At 42.3% G+C, this 20,332-nt stretch overlaps 1 protein-coding gene across 1 annotated transcript in view; it reads left to right on the top strand.

Moving 5' to 3' along the window:
* The first annotated feature begins 525 nt into the window (after window positions 1-525).
* Window positions 526-20,332, top strand: part of FAM13A (family with sequence similarity 13 member A) — an 85,382-nt gene continuing 65,575 nt past the window's right edge. Inside the window, exons 1-2 of the mRNA XM_080932203.1 lie at window positions 526-680; window positions 17,447-17,488. Coding sequence (XP_080788329.1) covers window positions 652-680; window positions 17,447-17,488 — 71 coding nt within the window. The 5' untranslated portion in view covers window positions 526-651. The remainder of the gene's footprint in view (window positions 681-17,446; window positions 17,489-20,332) is intronic.

The following is a 20,332-nucleotide window of genomic DNA, read 5'->3' on the forward strand; positions in this document are numbered from 1 at the left end:
GAAAATGTGGGTAGGGCAAGGGTCCGGGTTCTTTCCTCTGGAAAAGCCTGGAAAAATCTGGAAAAGCCTTTTCTGGCTACTGTTTGGGTAGCTTTTATTAGTTTGTTTATTTTAGGAAAACAAGGTGCAGTCCAACTCTTCCCTTGGGCTTCAAAAACAGGACCTTAAGGGACGCTGTCTGTCCTTGACAACGCATTTCCTTGCTGGCTTTCTTGCACTTTGAGCCCTGCAGCACTGGGTTCCCCCTGCAGTTACTGGTTGCTCTTCCGCAGACTGACAGACTTGTCTGGAGCCTCTCAGAGGAAAGTTTCAGGTTGCTAGGGCTTGCCAAGCCCACTAAGCAGCAAGCCGAGCAAAGAGGGGTGGGGACACAAGGAGGAGCGGGAGAAGCAGGAGGAGGAGCAGGAGGAGGAGCAGCCGTTCACACTCCACGGCTCCTCCTCTGATTGGCTCTGGCTTTCAGCTGCTTTACTGGAACAAAAGGTCAAAGTGGACTGCAGTGTAAATGTGGAGGCAGCCGATAAATACCCTTGCCTGCAGCTGGAGGTGGAGAGGCAGTGTCAGCTGCAGCAGGTTGTGTGTTCCGCGGGTCCTGCACACAGGGCTCGGCTGGAGGACACTCGGGGATCCCGTGCAGATTCACACCCGAGGATGGCTTGTGAAATCATGCCGCTGAGAAGGTAGTGTTCCCCCCGCTTCTGCTGTTTGGTGTTTTCTGGGCAGCGTACTTGGCCAGTGCTCGGCATCATTAGTAACAGGCTGCAAACCTTGCAGTCTGTTCTGCGCTGTGCTCTTTCCTCAGACCAGATAGAAACATTTGAATAGTGCACTTCTCTTTCACTGACACTTTTGTGTAGTTGCTCATGACTATTGGGTTCAGTTCTATCCTCTTTTAAGGGAAGCGTATTTAAAACAATACCTCTGCAACCCGAAGCAAAGCAAACTGAATGGGCTCCCTCCCCGCCTCCTCCCCCGGATCTCCAGGCTGTTAGGGCACTTCATTTGGGCTCAATAGATGGGTCTGATTGTCTGCTCTGTAGGCAAGGTTCTCTCTTCAAATATATGGTTGTCAACGGAATAAAGGTTTAGGACAATGTTTTTCCTAGGTAGATTCGTTACCCAAATGACGCTTGGGAAAAAAATAACAGAAAACAAAACAACAAAAACGAAGTCCTCCCTCCTCCCAAAATGCTGTGTAAGAGTGATCACAGGGATCTATCTGACTTTGCTGCTGGGGACTGTGATGGGGGGGGGGGTCTCTCTGAGTTTTATAAAAATGAAGAAAGGTAACTAACTGTAAATGGCCCTGGCTGTTAGGAAGCGTGCTGCTGGTTAAGTGCACAGAAGTGCTGTGTCCTGGTATGTTAAAGCCACCACAGAAATGACTGAATCCTGATCCCACAGAAAGTCTGAGCCGCCCAAGGTCACAGTGCATAGGTTAAAAACTTACTTTTGCTTATTACGTGCTCACATCTGAATCGCAGTTATTTAGGGAGTGTGATATTTGACTCTCTCTCTATATATATATATGTGTGTGTGTGTGTGTGTGTGTGTGTGTATGTAATTTAGTTTTCTATGTAAAATGATATTTTCAAAAATCAGACAATGAAGACAAGTTACTGAAAAAACTTAGCTAAAATAAACTTACTTAAAAAAAAAACACTCCCATGGATATTTTGTTTATGCTTTAGCTGCAGAAGTGTGGTGGGAAAAGTAACATTTATGTTAAAAGGGTTCCTGCAGACTGGCTGTGGTGAGAGCCCGAGTGGTCGTTTTTTCTTCTGCTGTCCTGACATGTCCACTGGAATAGGAACTGGATGTGGTATTCAGAGTACCTTATCAGAGAATTGGTACTTAATGCAGGAGGAAGTGTTGTGTAGAGTAATCAATAATTCTATATTGATTTGGTGGAAAAGTCTCCATGCCTGAAATTTCTAAGAAAGCAAAACTAAGGCACACTTTTTTTTGGAGTTTTAATATCTAACTTTCAGGTTGGGAACTTTTCTCCTTACAATGATGTCTGTCCTGAAGAGCTCTAAGCAGGTTGTGTTTTAGATAAGAAGTGTGAGGGCCATTACTAAACTCTGCTGTAGCTTTGTGGGAATAGTAGAATGCTTGCTAATGCAGAGCGGTAAAAAAAGCCCATGTGGTTTCCTGAAAATTATTTTACATTGTTGGTCACTATAGTGAACCTAGAAATACCTCGGTGTGCATTCAAGAATGCTGAGTCACGACTTTTGTCTCTCTGTCACTCCTACCAGCTCACTGTGCACCCAATGTCCCCTACGTCTAAGCTCGGGGAGAGGGGTGATGAATCTTCCCTGTGCAGTTTATTTCTTCTCCTTTTGCTCATAAGCTTCGTGAAGTGGGCAGGTGTGTGTGATGAGGCTCTCTGCACGGAGGTCCCTTGTGGCCTAAGTGTTTATGCCAACTCCACCATCCTCCTGCAGAGTGCGCCTTCAACTCTGAGGCTTTAGCTCATGTTATCTGTCTGTTGCAGAAAGGATACCCATTGCTGAGGATCCCATCCTCAATCTACCCAGAGGAGACTGTGTATAGACTCATGCAGGGTTTCCGGGTGCCCGGGTACTTGGAAGTGAATTGAAATAAATAGGTAAAATACCAGCTTTAAACAACAAATAAAGCAGCTCATGCCGAATATTGCATTGAAAATACTGGTGTAAATTCTAGTTAATGATTATAGCGTGTAGAAAGCTATTGGCAGCTAGTCCGTGTAGTAATCTAACACTGCCTACACTGGCACATAGCACATTTAATATCATGGCCTCATGGGAGATATTCTTTTCAGTTTTGCCTGTTCAAACAAAACTTACCACATTGTTTAATGTTTTCTCCTTGATCAAACACTGCTGCCCTGCCAGTGAGGTAAATTAAGACACAGGTTCTGCTGTCCCACACTGGGGAGGATGCAGAAGTGTCACCAGGCAACTGCAATGCCATGTGGTAAATTCTGCAACACACAACAAGATTAGAGTGATAACAGATTCACCTAGATGGATACGTTTTACCCTGTGTTTTATTCAACCTCATCTACGCGTCTGATGTTATTAGAGGGTACACATGAACTGTAATGCCTACCTAACTTATAATTTTCATAGATGACATTTTAGCCTTCCTTGGTGTACCTTCAAATGGTGTGGAAGATATTTTGGTACTACTAATTTATAACTGAGATGAGATTGCACACTGAGTTACTAAGTGAGAATGATTTAAAGCGCCTCCATTCTCTTGCCAGTCTTCTGGTTTTTGTGGGTTTTTGGCATGGGCTTGACTCAGACATACATGGGCTCTGGTGAAGCCTGTGCGGAGACTGCGTGTTCAAGTTCTGTCCCTTGGTAAACTTCTCATTTCCTACAGTTCATTTCAAATGACCTAAATTGAAAACGGAGTCTTATTAAGTCCTAAAAAAAAATAATTAAAGAGTCTCACATTTTTATTTTTTAAAAATTTCTATTTATACCCCAATTGTGTGGGGACAGAGGTAAGCATGTACCTTTGGTGGTCAAAAAACAAAAACACTGGATCCCCTGGGGCTGGAGTTGCATGTGATTAGGAGCTGATAACTGAACTCTAATCCTCTACAACCTCTTCCCCAGTTATGTTTAAAAATTCTAAAATATGTAAGTCATTCTTACAGTTCATGATAAACAACACACTTCATGGTCTTCCCTATCTGTACGAGTCCCTGACTCATACATAATACGAGGGGGAGTAAGAATTGAGAAGCAAGTGAAATTTTTTTTCACCTTTAGTGACTACTGTGGTTGCATTTTTATCAGATCCCAGGTCAGCTGACAACTCAGCTCTTTGAGTGATTTACCTTCTGTTGGTGTTGCTGTCCCTGCAACAAGTAGCTACGGATCTCCACTGACATATTTCCTGAGAGAGGTACTCCAGTAGCAGGCCCAGAGAGCAAGGCGTTGTCTAGCCCTTGACAGCATCAGCGTTCAGAGCAGTACTTTGATTTGCTAGATCAACTTCCCAGTAGCCCCCTAAGTCAGCTTATCTTCAGAAAGGGTGATGCGGCAGACCTTGAGTGCTAGGATTTAGCTTCCTCTTTTAAATGCACAGGCATCTTCATGCCTGGATAAACATTGAGTGTTGACCTTGTTGATATACTAAGTGAGAAGCAGAGGTTCATGATGTCTGTGGAAGCCTCTTTTTTTCATCATTTTATCCAGAACATAATAGCTAATGTTCTGGAATATTACTTTTCCGATGGTGAAGCACGTAAGAACTCCAAACATCAGTGGACTTCAGTGAAGACTTGGTTAATTAGCATGTACCAATGATGCAACATTTACAAATTTGCTGAAACATCCTATTGGCGGAACATATCTGGCCTGCAAGTGTTGGTCTTAAGAGTATCCTTCAGCAAGGGCATCATCGTTGACAATGGGATGATGCTTGAGTTCACTGGTGGAAACCTAAGTCACATGGGTCTTCCTGCTCCTGGGCTGCTGTGTGGTGTTAGAGAGCCCCCTGCTGCTTGTGGAGGTGATGCCTTACGTGGCTGGTATTACCGCCCTGCCTGCCAGCACAGTATAAGGAGTTAAAGGCCACCACACATCAGACCTGGGTGGGTTGTATATCTGAATTTATTCTTTATTGATGATATTGCCTGTATTTGATAGTGACGAACCTGAAAGAAAAACAGACCTATTCTCACTGTGTGGTGACTTTCTTACCTGTAGAGCAGACATATTTGCCAATTACTCATGTAAAGAAGGTAATTTGGCCACACATAGTGGTACATACCTTTAATCCCAGTACTTGGGAGGTAGAGACGGGAGGGTCTCTGTGAGTTCAAGGCCACCCCGGTCTGGAAAGTGAGCTCCGGGGCACACAGAGATATTAGTGAGATATTTGGACCCTTTCTCAGAAAACAAAACACCTAAAGCAAGGATGTTTTGTTTCAAGGCGTGTTGAGAAGGTGGGGGTATTGAGCATTTAGTGTTGGGCTTCTGCAAGTATGAGGACCTGAGTTAGGAATCTCAGTATTCGTGTTTAAAACAGGGCATGGCAGTGTGTGCACGTAACCCAGGCACTGGCAAATTCTGAGACCCTGATGGCCAGCTAGCTTAATCAAAAACAACCATCTACAGGCCAAGTAAGAAACTCTGCCTCAAAGCAGTAAGTCAGAAAGCGCTGTTGCTACACCCTCACACTCAGCCTCTCTTTCTCTGTCTCTCCTTTCTTTCTGTCTTTGTCTCTGTCACTGTATCTGTCTCTCTCTGTCACACACACATACACACACACACATACACACAAATAACATTAAACTAAATTCATTCCCATGCACATATATTGGCATGTGGCAATGAGAATCAACTGATAATAGTCTGCACTATATGGAAACTTCTTAATGAACTACTAGTCTTTCCCTTAAGAAGAACTAGGGAAAAAAAAAATTAAAGGAGCTAAAAAGAACCTTCAGTCAGATTTGTTAATATAACACTTGCATATCACACGTTTTACCCATCTAGAGCAAGTGACTCGGGAGCTTTCAGCATATCCGCAGAATTGTGCATCAGCTGGAGACATTTTCATCATCTAGAAAGAGACCCACTGCTTAGCTTCAGCCTCATCTTCGTGCTAGGTGCCTTCTCATATCCTTGTTTCTGTGGTCCTCTCTTCTATGGCACATGGACAGCATGGAATGCCTGCATCACCTGTAGCATCATCTTCCTGGCTTCTTTCCCTTCAGTGTTTTCAAACATCATCCACATTATGTATGGCAGGTGCTAGCTCTTAGTTCCTTTTTCTGGCTGAATATTATTCTGCTATGTAGATATATCAAATTTTGATAATCTGTTCTGTAGTTCATGAACCTTTTCTCCCTTTTTTTTAATGTTTAAACACTTATGTTTTAACTATTTGACAGTTTCATATATTTGTATAACAAATTTTACTCATACGCAGAAGTAGCTTAGGAGAATTCGGAAAATGCAGTCTCTACTTTAGGGACAAAGGGATCCTTAGGGGTTTTCTAAATCTCTTTCATTTCCCATGTGGCAAACTCAAACCCATGGAAACAAAATAGTTGCCTAGTCAAAGACATAAAAACAAATGCAAAATTCTTGCCCGGATATGTAAATAAAAATCATTTCCATACAAAACTAATGATTATGGTGTGTGGGGGACTAATACCAGAGTTAAGGGGAGTGGGGAACATTGTTAGCCAAAAGAGAAGACCCACTAAGCAATAAAGGAAAGTGACCTGCTAACCGTGTTCCTGGAAGCTTGTAAGTCTGTGAGACAGACACTCTCTAGACTACTGAGACTGAAAGTAACTCTGGCCATAAATGACTCCCTGTGCCATGCTCAATAAACACTTGAACTAAAGACCATTTTAGTAGATGCATCAGAACATGGTTTTCCACATAATTCCAAATGGTTTTCATCACAAAGGATAGGAATACACCAAACATGTTGCAAATACTGCATTCATTTAATTGTCACGTGCATATACAGGACAAAGGAAAAGCAGTGGAAGGTCACCTCTGTTAGGATGCTCCGGTGTTTTCCTCAGCAGTTTTTAGCCCAGGTCCTATAGCTATTATAACCCTTGATTTAAGAAAAACAAAAGCACCATTTTTACATGCTGATCAAAATGTGAAGTTCTCTTCTAGTTCTTTCTATGTTATAAGATAACAGTGAGTGGCCTTGTGTGGTAGCCAGCCACCTGGAATTATGTGTACCTTGTTGGGTTTTAACATGAAGAAGACTTGTTCAAAAGAGTGAATGAGTGTGAAGGAGCACTTAGAGTCTCTAAATCCTAGTACAGAAGCACTGTTTGGTATTGGGAGAAACTCTTCTTGTCCACATGAATAATCAAGGACAGACCAGGGGACTCTCTGGAGCTGGGTTTCATTTGGACTTCATTCATTCTCCTCAATAGTTGCATCAGACTCCTAATTCCAAATTGTATGAAGTGTTTTCAGAGTGCATACGCAACCTGGTAGGGGTTCACTGGAAGAGACTGCAGCATTCATTTTATGCATAAAGATGACAGATGAACTTTATTGGGACTATGTATATATTCCTACACTTTAAAAGCTCTGAATGATTCTCTTGAGCTAAGAGGGTTTTTGTTGTTGTTGCTTTGCTTATTTTGTTTTTTTGTTTTTGTTTTCTGGTATAGATTTGCTGTATGTCCTCACATTTTATATTTCTTCCAAACCCCACATTGTCACTTTGAGACTACACTCTAAAACCAGTTCGGTTTCCTTCATCGACAACAGATTTATAATTATTACTACCAAACCAGCAAATACTGTATCCCAGGAACAAAAGCAACCATTTCTCAGTAAGACCAGATCTGTTATAATCTCACACAAATCTTCTCCAACACAAGTTGTTTTAGGCTCAGCTTTAAAAGGTGGGTTCATGGGGAGAGTGGGCCTGGTTAACTCTAGTTAAAAGGAGGAACGGAAGCCTTAGAGGGTTGTTTCTTAAGTTAGAGCACCAATGTGATTAAATGGGGATAGAGAGCGGCAGGGGTTGAGAGCTGAGGAGAACTAAAGCAGAAATAAAGAATAAAACTCAGAAACCAGCTTTACCAAGAACTAACATGAAGGGCTGGACAGACCCGGTCACAGCCCACGGAGTGAACGGAGCTAAAGCAAAGGGCAAAAGGCCTTGCAAAGGCGGTGGGCAAAATGGGGGAGTTCCTGTGCTGTCATGGTGAAAAGGAGCCCTGAAACCAACTTAGGAACCAGACGGTGGCCAGCGCATAGCACTCACACCCTCACACGTGGTGCAGAAGGCATGCCCACTGTGGTGTTTTTCTTCCTGACTTTCATTCATTTTCATCTCCTTCACTTAACAACAGTTTAGGTGCTTGTCTCCCATAGGCATCTGCTGCCACTGCCCCAGGCTGTCAGCACTAAACTGCTTCCTTTTGTTGTGGGGGGAACCCATTATCTTGCCACCATGTGAGTCTTTTCCTTCTAGCCACCCCCATTCCCCCTCTGAAGCCTAGGTGGTCATTGGAATTCAGTGTGGCTTGCTTCACAGATCCCACCAAACCTGCCAGGTCACACCGTGCTACAGAGTCCAAGGGTTAGAGACAGGCAGCATCTGAGCTTTCACAGCCTACTGGCCTTCCTTGGCTGAGTTTCTGTCATTTGACTCTGATTGATTTGTGGCAGATCACTCATATTTTCCTTTGAGTATGGCTGAGGATGGAAGGAGACAGTATGTCTAAACTCTTAGCACAAAAGCCTGGCCCGTGATGAGCTTACCGTCAGCAGGAGTGGTTTATCCCTGTCTGCGGAATCGGAGAGGTTGGCCCTTATATCTTAGTAGCCTGTGTGTCTCTAGCACTTGTCAGGGGTTCTAGCAAACAGTGGTCTTTTGGAGTGAGTGCCTGTGCAGGTCAGAGGCACTCCCCTGTGCTGCTCGCCACCTAAACTAGTACAGAATCACAGCAGTGCTTCACATTACCCGGGTGGTCCTCCCCGGGAGGGAGAAGCAGTGGAGGGGTGAGGGATGAGGGGGGCGGCAGTTGGAAAATGATTGGCAGTACCTTCTGCACATCGATCATCATCTCCAAAACTCCTACATGCAGATTTTACCATTTGGGAGATTATATGCCTATTAAAACACTGGTAACAAATCACTCAAGTTTTGTACTAATAGTGAATGTCGGAAGAACCTAGTTACTCTTTCTGTCTTCTCTCTGAAGAATATCTACCTACTGTTTTGTTTCAGTGACCAGAGTTGAATACATTTAACTTAATAACTAACGTAACCAAAAATATGTTTCCATCAACTAAGCTCGGCTGTTGATGATGAACCAGCTACTGGGTTTTGTATTCTGGATGACTGCCTCGCTGAGGGGATCTTCTCCAGAAGAGCAGTAGCCATCGCATGCCTAGATGAGGCCTCAGTAGCACATAAGACCCTCTAGCTGCATTGAAAATCAGTTTGAAATAAACAAAGAATTTCTTTAAGTTCCAAACAACCTTTGGATTTTCAGTGAAGTGAAGTCATTTTCTTTTCCTGTTCTCAAGCCAAAACAAACACCGGTGAGGCCATAGTCAAACATCGCCTTGCCTGAATATACCCTCTTCTGTGTTCTTCACACAGCACAGGGTGTTTACATTACAGGTGTAATGGCAGAACTCCGGCCTCTAATTGTGCAGTTGGAGAAAAGACACTGGATTCTTTTCCTGAAGTAAGAATGGAAGGAAACCAAACTATAGTCCAATCCCACTGACTTTTGTAAAGAAAAAGACGAGATCGTTTAAAGTAGTCAGCCTACAGTTTTCCTGCAAGTGTTCTAATTGTCTAAATTGATCTTAAAAATATTTAACGAAAGTGTTGTTCGAACACTTGGCAAAGTCTTGATGGTCTTTCTATTCTGCAGCCAGTTGCTGGGCACAAAAGGTATAGGAGGGACCTGGCTAGGTGCTGGGGCACCCAGATAAAGCATCTCCTTTTTGAGACAAACTTGAGAACCGACTTACACCACTGTGCACAGCCGTGAAGCTCTGAGCTGTGTCTGGGAACCTGGAGCTGAAGAAGCAGCTCCCTTTCCAGGGGCCTGGCAAAGCCTGTCCAGATTGCGAAATAAGACTCAAAACTTTTACTTAGCAGAGAGAGGTGTGAGGTGGGAGGGAGAAATAATGTGTGCAAGAGGAGAAGGTTACAAAGTCCTGTGAGAGAAGTCTTGCTCCCGAAGCACGTGATGGGGGTGGGGGCGGGGGGAGGCTGAAGTGGGAGGGGTTCAATGTACCAGGCTTCCGCTTTCGGATTTTACCCAAATGCAGAGGGCAATGAGAAATGGCTGAGGGTGGGTTAGTGTGGACAGCAGGAACTGAGCAGTGCCACCATGGTAGAGTGTTGCAGTGAGTCAGGAACAGACAGAAGCAAAAGACATGGAGAGGCGTTCCGAGGAGGGGCGCATGCATGAAGCTTAGGGGCTGAACAAAGAGAGGGGAAAGAGAAACTTGGAAAAGAACATTTGGCGTGTTGATGTGATCTAAAGACTGTACCTAGCGTGAGGGGCCCTGTTGTGTTGTGGCTTCTAAACAAATCTTAGTGCAGACGCCTGGGAGAAAAGAGTGTCAACCAAGTTAGCAGGTGGCTGTGGTTTACTTTCCACCTTCTGGCCGGAAGACCGGAGAAGACAGTTATACCTCCCCACGCCTGGAGAAGAGCTCCACTCCCTTCTCGTCACCCTAACTACCCTCAACCAGCTCAGTTTATTCGACGGTTCAAGGTGTTAAACAGACAACCAGAGCTGAACAGATTGTGTGGGGGATAGAATAGAACCGGAATAGAATGAGACGATTCTTAGTTCCTTATAGAAGTAATAAATAGTTCTTTGATCTTTTCTTTAATGCAACATAACCTGTTGCCCAAGCTGCCCTCAGACCTCTTAGGCAGGACAGTCTTGAGCTGCTGATCCTGACTACGGGTTCCACAGTCATGGAATCGCAGGCCTGTGCTCTCTGTCACACCTGGCTTTGTTCGAGGCCAGGAACTGAACCCCAAGCTTTGTACATGCTAGTCAAGCACTCTACGGACTGAGCCCCATTTCTAACTTGATGGCAGAAGACAGACAGTTTATATAGAATGGTGCAGACATTGAGTAAGGAGTTCCTAAGAAGCACACGAAAGGGCCTCCTTCACGGGCTTCTGAGTCATGCTCCTAACAGTCTTGTGTGCAGTCAAGAGGCTACCGAGAGACTTGGAGTCATCCTGTCTGTCCCCGTGGCCTTCCATAACTATGTCATTATGCTTGCCACTGGGTATATTTGGGCCAGTTTTCTACACTTCTCCTCTCCCTCCATATCCAGTCAACAAATGCTGTTTTGGTTTTTTTTGGCTCAGGATGGTTCTGGCTGAGGGGCTGACAAGGAAGGTGACTTTATGAGCACATTCAGGAGCCTTCCCTTAATGTGCACCCTGCTGGAAAACCTTTCCACACCACGTTTCAAGTGCTTTCAAGTCACATAGTACACAAGGGACCACAGCCTTTCAGAACTTTAGTTCTCTACTCCCAGTCCTAACCCGACAGCACGCATGAGGCCAGTTAACAGGTTAGGATGCTCATTTGCATTCTTCTATTTTATATTTGGGCAACTATTTTACAGCCCATCAACAGGAAACGTCCAGGCAAAGCAACAGCAACCTGATGACTGTTTTGTGCCAGTGTGTGTCTGTGAATCCGTAACAGTAGGAGACGCATAAGAGTAGTTCAGTAGAGGGAGCACTTGGTTGGGGTCTGAAGTACGTGCTTGGAAAAGAAATCTGGTGTCTGCGTGAGCCCATGGAAAGCTATGGTTGTCTTCTAGGGCTGACCTTTTGCAAAGTTGGGCATGTTCAAATTAAGAAGAACTTAAAAACAAACAAGCAAACAAAAAGGACAAAGATTTTTAGTTAGTGTATAGGTGTTTGCAGACTGGCATAACTATCACAGCCCCCCAGGAGCTTAGCAGAACAGAAGTGGATTATCCTAGAGTTGGAAAGATCTGTAGACCTGGGCTTTGCTGGCCTTTCTCTCTGCAGAAGCGAGGCAGTGATGTATGCTGGGTCCTTCTTCCTTACTGCAGGACAACTTCCACATCATGTTTCCAAGTGTTTTCATATCTCCGTTCATATTTCCCCCTCTTTCATAATGACACTGTCATGCTGACTCAAGGCTTAACAACTGTATTTCAGCTTGATTGCCTTCTAATGTCCCAGTTCCTACACATGGTCACATCCTGAAGTTCAGGGGTGTTCGACCTCTGTGTGTATTTTTCAAGTAGTGAATTATGCACACACACACACACACACACACACACACACAAATACCTATAAGATTTCCACTTACAGTAAAGAAAATGGGTCTCTCTCCTTGGAGCTTAGTTAACTGGCAGAGTGCTTTCTGAAATCAGGAACCAAGTTTCTGGGTTTAGATGGAGTACCACCACCAGGAAAGGCAGGGAGAAGGATTAGGGGGAAAGAAAGAGGGGGAAAAAAGATGACTATGAGGAGAAAAAAAAAGAAGAGGAGAAGGAAGAGAAGGAGAAGAAAGTCTTTCTTATGATAATGGAATTTAAAACAAAATCTTAAATGTTGGGACAGTGTTTGTCTCTCCATTTGGCTAGACAGATAATACTATTCAACATTGGTTAAGCTCTTGAATATTTACATCTCTCCTTTGGTCAGAGAAAGCCATTTCTCCTTGGAAGAAGGTAACTTGTGTTTCTAAGGGCTGTGTGTTGCATTCTTAGCAACAAACACAGGCGGAAAATTGCAAAGCAGCTGCTTAGGCTTATAAGACAGAATTGTAAATAGCTCCTCAAATTACAGCCACCAACATTTAGCTACAAACTGATTGTAAACTTTTACACTCATTTTCCAAAAAGCATAGGGGCTTGTGTGTGTGCTTTTGTGTTGTTTGTTTTCTGTTCCTGAGTGGATCAACCACAAAATCTAAACATCAGAACAACACTGGGCGCCTTGCCGCCTGGTTGTCATGGCCCGTGGTCAGAGGACACACAGAGGCCACTCAAGTAAGGACAGCACTTCATAAGAGGATGGAGAGGACTCTAGCATCACTTCCTTCCTGTTCTCAAAGAAGACTTCTAGGACTAGCATTTCGTGCTGTGCTGAGCCTTTGGGAGAATCAGAGTTCCTGAAAGATTTGCTTAGCTCTCTGTTTTCAGTTGTGGCTTGGTTTCTTCCACCTTTGTCCTCACAAAGGTTTTCCTCATTTCTAGAAAGAATGGAACCCAATTTTTATGATTTACTGATTTTTTTTTTGTATTTTCCATATCCAAGAAACACCTTTAAAAAAAAAGTCTTCTGCCTTCAATTTAATTGAGACTACATTTAAAGTGTGAAGATGAATATGTAAATTATGTTAATTTTTTGGTAATCAACCACTTTAAGGGATTAGCAAGTAGAATATATTGGATTGCTTATATTAACTTTCAATTTTGCCATTGAATGGGCCAGCAGTTTGAAACTACATTTGAGTACCCTGTTCTGGGAATGCTCCCAACAGCTTTTAGGTTTTGGTTTGGCTTCTTTATTTGTTTGCTTAGTTTGATTTTGGTTTATTTGTCTGCTTGCTTCCCACATAAAACACCACACTTTTTCTGTTTCTAGTTAGCTTGCTGTAGTGATCTGGATAGGCACTGTACTCTGTGGCTCCAAAGCTCATGAAAAGATTCCAAGGGAAGGTGCCATTTATGTCTAGGATTTATCAATGCTTGCAGTGTTGAGTCCAGAATTATCCGCTAAAACCCTGATATCTAAGTCATTGCTACTTCACTTGTATTAGATGTGGACTTTGGGGGTCTGTGACAAACATTCTTCCCACAGCAGTTGGTTCCAGTTGGTACACACCTCAAGCACCGCCTTGTGTTACATGAGTAGTTAAAACAAAGAGACAAAAAAGCCCAAATGAATCCCAAACACTTAACAGTTTGTCACTGCCCAGATCTCTCTTCTTCGTCCACAGTGGCGTATGTGCTTGCTTTTCAAACTTAAAAGTGAATCAGAATTCTAAGTTTAGAATCCAGGCAAAAGATTATACTTAATTTAGAACTTAAGTGAAGTCATTCAGTGTCTTTGGACATGACGAAGACTGTCTGAAAATGAGCATCAGTCAAAACTAATCTCAGTAGTTTGGGGCCAGGGACATAAATGTATTTGTTTTGACAACTATATAGAAATAATTATCTTTAGAATGTTTCCCATTCTGAACTGTAAATTTTTTGAACCAGTTCATTTTCTTGGTGCTGTTAAAAAGCACTGTCCTGGTGATGTTTGACTTAGAGTGACTTCCAAAATCAACATAGCTAATTATTCTTCACTGTTAACTGATTTGATAATTTAAAATCTGTACTTTGGTTGTTTCAAATCTACAACTTTATCAAAAAAAATCATAAAACTATGTCCCAGGCAAGAGCACTTCTAAATAATGAAAAGGAAGAAATATGTCCATTATTTAATCAATTTGATTTATTTACCCTTATTTTCCTTTTATATTTTGTTTTTCCATACACGGATTCCATTCTGATGTATACTTATTATCCATAAAATGTCATATAAAGTCTACTTCATTTTATTTAAATTTCTGTGTTTTTTTAATAGAACACTTAAAACTGATCAAAATGACAGAGTTATGGTTTGTAGTTTCTGATTTCATGCCTCATTGATGAATTTATCAATTTATCTCTGTGCCAACACAGACTAAAACGATGTTCATTTATGATCTAAACTTGGGTTTTCATCAAGAGACATTCTTGGACCGCCATGATAGTCCACACCTTTAATCTCAGCTCCAGGCAGACATTCAAACATCCAAACCACATCCCTGTCTCATGACAAACTATTTTGATAATTAAAATTAGTTAGAAGGCAATTAAAAACCAAATCAGAATGTGATATAAAAATAAATTGTACTCAGCCCCAGCCAGTTAATGATACGGTAATATTGGGGTGTCTTTGAGAACAGCAAGGTCTTTCTCAAATTCCAGGATCCCAGAAATCAGAATGACCACGTAAGTGGCCCAGGGCTTTCAGGTTCTTGTCTACACACTTCAAAGAATGAACTTTGAGAACCATGGAGGGTAAGTTTTAGAGAGAAGTTTTTAGAGATTCATAGTAGGCACTTAAGAGAACGTGAAAGCAGAGTTGCCGTAAGCAGAAAGAATCTCTGAGCATGGGACACCATCAAGCTGCTAGTTCTGGGGACATCTTTAAAGATCCTATGGTAGACACCAGGCTGAACCATAGGAGAGAATGAACTAGTCAGTCCTGATGACCCAGCATGAGGTTGTGCCGAGTTCTAGTAACATTCTTACATACAGCTTCCAGCCAAGAGATAAAGACAACAAGGAGCCAAGAACTAGGCACCCACCGGAGGACAGTCTCTGCACAGCTGGTTTGGGGTCTTTTCTCTATCTGAGCAGTTTCCATTTCTGTTTTCATCATTGCCTAGATGAGTTATGTCTCTACTTTGAGCCTACTTTTCTGGATAAATAAGGGCAAGTACATAAAGAGTCTCTCTAAGGATCCAAAGGCAATAAGTAATCCATTGTATTTGTGTGGGAGGCATGTACAGGAGGAAAAAGAAGGAGGGAGAGAGAGAGAGGGGAGGGGAAGGAAGAGGAAGAGTAGAAGGAGGAGGAGGAGGAGGAGAAGAAGAAAAAGAAGAAAGAAGGTGGTTTCTGTTTGCTACAAAGTAGTGGTATAGCACTCACCTAACTGCAAAAACATTAGTGAAAGGCACAGGAAGACAACTCTGGCAACATTGCCCAGCACAGCTATGAATGTGGCTGAAAACCAAATCATAAACGTAATTGAGTTTTTCGGTGATGGCTATTTTAACTCCAATGCATTGTTCTTGTGTGAACTTGTAGATGATAGTGTCATAGAGCATTGTCAGAAGGTTTGACATGCCTGCAAACTCTTAGCACTTAAAAAACCAAATATGACTGATTTAATGCCCACAAAAGTACAGCTAACTACACATGTTAATTCACTATAAGTTGTTCTATGCTAGTGTTACAACCTTCACTTTACAACACAAGGCAATATTCCTCATGAAATCATTGCAGGTTTATACTAATAGCTTTCTTGACACAACATTGGCCATACTATGTCTTTGATATAGAGCTCTTGATTAGAGAACAAGCCCAATACATTTGTCAAGTATATTCTAGTAATACTTTGAAACCAAACATTTAAGTTTCTTGTGTGAAGTTAGATTAAAGTAGTTGTTCCCTAGTAAACCATTGCTTCAGATAGTTTTACCCCAGCCATCCCGAATATTTCTCAGAAGTGGTCACCTCTAACTCTTAAATGTTACAGCTAAATGGTACCAGCTTTGCCCTAGCCCATTGACATTTAGTCTGTCATAAAGTGATAGTTCTTCCTCATATGGGAAGAATTAGCATAACTAATTTATGCCTGTACACATAAAGCACAAAGATTCTATGAACATCAGGTATCATTGACAACATGGGCAAAAAGAGGTGAAGAAGATTAAGATTGCAAACCAAAAAAACCACAGGAGATTGAAAAATACTGTGTCAAATTGTATATGCCCAAGTCTAGCTGGAGTGTAACGTTTTTCAACTCGTAGGACAATGTGTGTGTTTGAGTTCATGAGTGTGTGTGTGTGTGTGTGTGTGTGTGTGTGTGTGTGTGTGAGAGGGAGAGAGAGAGAAAGAGAGAGAGAGAGTCAAACAGACTGTGTGCATGAAAGACAGACGGTGTGTGTGTGTGTGTGTGTGTGTGTGAGAGAGAGAGAGAGAGAGAGAGAGAGAGAGAGAGAGAGAGAAGTGTGTATGTGAGAGAGATTATGTCACTGAAGTAAGATCTTGTTTACTTCCTGTTTAATATTGCCACTTGAATCCAACATTTTCATTTCCATGAATTATGCTTAAGAAATTGAGTTAGCAGGAGAAACTCACTTTGTGCTTTTATAATTAAAGGTAGATTATTAGAAGAGAAACATGTTAAAGATAATGTTTGTATGTATTTTACATTTAAATTAAATGTCTTTATATTGAGCTTGCTGTTATCTCCGTGTAGTTTGAGGGACTTGAACTGTGCTGTAGCTACGTCCTCTCTTGTTATCCATAGCAGATTATAGTTGTGGGTCTGAGTCCCACCTCACCACTGGGCATGGCCTCTGGGGAGGCTAAACGGGAGAGTTTGACTGTGCTTAGTCCAAGCCGCCAACAGCCAGGTGCTGGGCTTCAGGGAAGCACCAAGAAACTGCTCCTCTGGGGTGGAAAAATGCAGTCTGAAATGTCACAAAGCCGAAAGCCCTGACTTCTGGGCCCCCAGTCACTGCTCAAGAATGAAATGTTGTGGGGCCACGGGCCCTCTTCAAGGCTGGGACTAGGTGCTCCCAAACTCCTGGACATTCATGCTCCACTGAGTCTCAAGGAGAGTCGGAGGCCCTAGCCCAGGGCTAGAAGTGAGGGGTTGGGGGACGGAATAGGAGCTCTATCTTCACTCATCAGTGAAGGTCCTTAGCTTGACTGCAGTTACGGCTAGGAGCACAGATCTGTCTTCTAAGGAAGATGTAGGCAGCAGCTCTGAAAGCAAAGAACCCCATGGCGGTTCTCAATAAAAGAGACAGTCCTTGGTTCCAAACTGTTTATTGACTATTCATCATGGAACATGGATGCTTACTGCACCAATTTCTCAGGGTGGATTTATTGATTGATTGATTGATTGTGCCTTAATTTAGTCTTTTGGGCTTATCTGAGAATACATTTGATGACCTGGTTTATTTGAAGAAGTTATTGATGTAACATCACTAGGAAGAGTGATTTGTTAACTTGTCTCTAATATAAGATCAGCAGTAATATGTTGAAATTTGTGACAGGTAGAACAGGGTTCTAGTAAAATATAAATATATTAAGAGAAATTCTAATTATTCACGTGTTTTTCCTTTTAGCTCACAAGAAGATGAAAGACCTTTGTCACCTTTCTATCTAAGGTATTTATCGATTGATTGATTGATTGATTGTTCTTAATTTTGATCTGCTGTAAAACATAGAAGTGACTTAAGATTCCTTTGGGATTATTTGCCCAGTTTCTCTTTCTTTCTTTTGTTTTCCTTTCTTTTTTCTTTTCTCTTTGAGACAGCCTGATATGTGCCAGGTTGTTCTACAGCTTACTGTGAAGCTGAAGGTAACCTTAAACTTTTGGTCTTCCTGCTTTTATCTCTGGAGTTCCAAGATCACAAGCACACACCATCACATTCAGTTATAAATGGTGCTTGAGGAGTGTTGTTGTTGTTGTTGTTGTTGTTGTTGTTTTGTTTTGATTTGATTTTTGGTATTTAATACAATTGAAAGACTAAAATGAGACCTTCTGATTTTAAATTCAGAATTTAATTCAACTAATCGATTAGTGGTAGCAACAGGTCAAGTTGACAGACTTCAGGAAAGAAGTTAGTGGAGGTCACGAGTGACTGGGCACCTGCCATGCCCTTGGGATGTTTTTTATTTTCTGTCTGAGCCACCTGACTGAAATCTAGAACTAAGTTTGTTGGGAATCTGTAAGCCCCACCCCTCAGTTACCTGGCAGTAGCCAGGTATACTCCGCCCCCAATGACCTGACACTGTAAAAGAGGCTGCTTGCCCCTCCTCTCTCTATTGCCTCTCTAGGCCTCTCTAGACCTCTTGCAGCACTGCTCTCCCACCCCTACCCCTCCTCTTCTCTTTCCCTTCCCCCCTCTCCCTTCATGTGTTCATGGCCGGCCTCTTCTCCTCTACTCCTCTACTTCTCTACTCCTCTCTTTCTCTCTCTGCCTCTACTACCCTCTTAACTCTCCCATGGCCTGAATAAACTTCATTCTGTACTATACTGTCGTGTGGCTGGTCCCTCAGGGGGAAGGGATTCCCAACATGGGCCCCTCAGAGGCATCTCCCTGCCCCCAGGCCTCACTGCACCTCCATGGGCCATATGCCCGCACCACTTTCTTCCTTCTTTTCCCTAACAAAGTCTTCCTTAGTGCATTTTTTTTCTACACACCCTCCCACTTCAAAGGCCTCTAAAATATGCTAGAACAGTGATTCCCCACATCCCTAATGCTACAACTCTTTAATACAGTTCTTCATGTTGTGGTGACCCCAACCATAAAATTATTTTGTCGCTACTTTATAACAGTTTTCTTCATTTTGCTACTGTTTTGGCTAATGTATCATGTATATATGAATGAATGCATAGTGAATATCGAATAATGTCGATATCGGACAAGTGATCCCTGTGAAAGGGTCATTTGACCCCCAAAGGGGTTTTAAACCATAAATTGAGAACAACTGTAACAAAATATCATGCAACCACACAAACGAAAAATCGTGTCCCTTTTAATCTTGCCTTAATTTTAAAATCTACATTTTTTTTTTAAAAATGAGGACACATAAAACATAGGTTATATTTGTTTACTACTTATTTACCTAGACTAATCTTTTGCAGTGATCACAGAGTTAGAATTTGACTTTATTTTACCACGGAGAGTTTAGAAATGTGGCACAGAATGACTACTTTCCCCAGTGTTCAGCCCTTGATACACTGTGTAGCAGGTTTCAGGCTGAGAGAGCCTAGCAGTCTGTTGTTGTTACTACTTTGTTTTTAAATCCTGGTTTTGTCCAAACTGAAACTGCACATTCTGATCATGGTTAATCTCAGCTGTCGATCACTGTGACCACCATAGGCTTTCCTCCCAGAGTCCATAGCGACTCTGCGATCACTATGTAAACATGGGTGGTGACATCAAAGAAGTGACTGCTGTCTAGCAAGGAAAACTAAGTTTTACGGAGGACAGGACTGAATCTCCTATGCCCCCTTTCTCTGAGTGTCTCGGTTTTGTAACTCTGAGTGAGAATCATCTGTGTTTTAAGTAGTATTTAGTGATATGTTTCATGCCTATTTTATGTAAGGTAAATAGCAAAAATGGGTTGACGTCTTCAAAGATATATACTAGTGTTTGCAATATAAAGCTGTGGACTTTTCTCTCATTATCTGGACTATAATATTTAATACTGTCTGTAAAAAGGAATTTTATATTGGTAGACTGAAGGTAAAATAAAGGGGCTGGGAAGGTGACTTAGTGGTCAAGAGCACTGGCTGCCCTTCCAGAGGGCCTGAGTCTGACTCCGGAGTCTGCATTATGGTTTCAAACAGTCTGTACCCCAATTGCAAGGCACTAGATAACTCCTACTGGCCTCCCAGGGCGCCAGGCATGGGACAGAAACATAAATATGTTTAGGCAAAACATTTACACACATAAACATAAATCCAAAGTGAAAACTTTTAGAAAGAAAGTAAATGAGAGTAAAGGAAAGTTCCTGGTGTATTTGCAGGACTGTCAGTGGACGCTGCTTCCTCTGTTCCATATTAGGAACACAAACACTAAGGCATGAGAACATTGGGAATAAAGCATAAGGCGTGAGGACACTAGGAATAGAGCATGACTGGGCAGAGGCTTGGCTCAGCAGGTAAAAGCTCTTGTTGTGCTTTTGGAGGACCTGAGTTCAGTTCCCATCCCCCACATTAAGGGGCTCAGAACCTCCTGCAACTCCCTTACCAGGGGTTCTGAGGCCTTCTCCTCACCTTCTTCACACACACACACACACACACACACACACACACACACACACACACACACACACTACATCACATGCACATATATATATATATATATATATATATATATATACATGCACACACACACATACACACACAACATCACATACACACACACACACACACACACAAACACAGACACACCACAACATCACATGCATATATATATATATATATATATATATATACA

The sequence above is a fragment of the Micromys minutus genome, assembly GCF_963924665.1.
Source record: "Micromys minutus genome assembly, chromosome: 18".
NCBI classification, from domain to species: domain Eukaryota; kingdom Metazoa; phylum Chordata; class Mammalia; order Rodentia; family Muridae; genus Micromys; species Micromys minutus.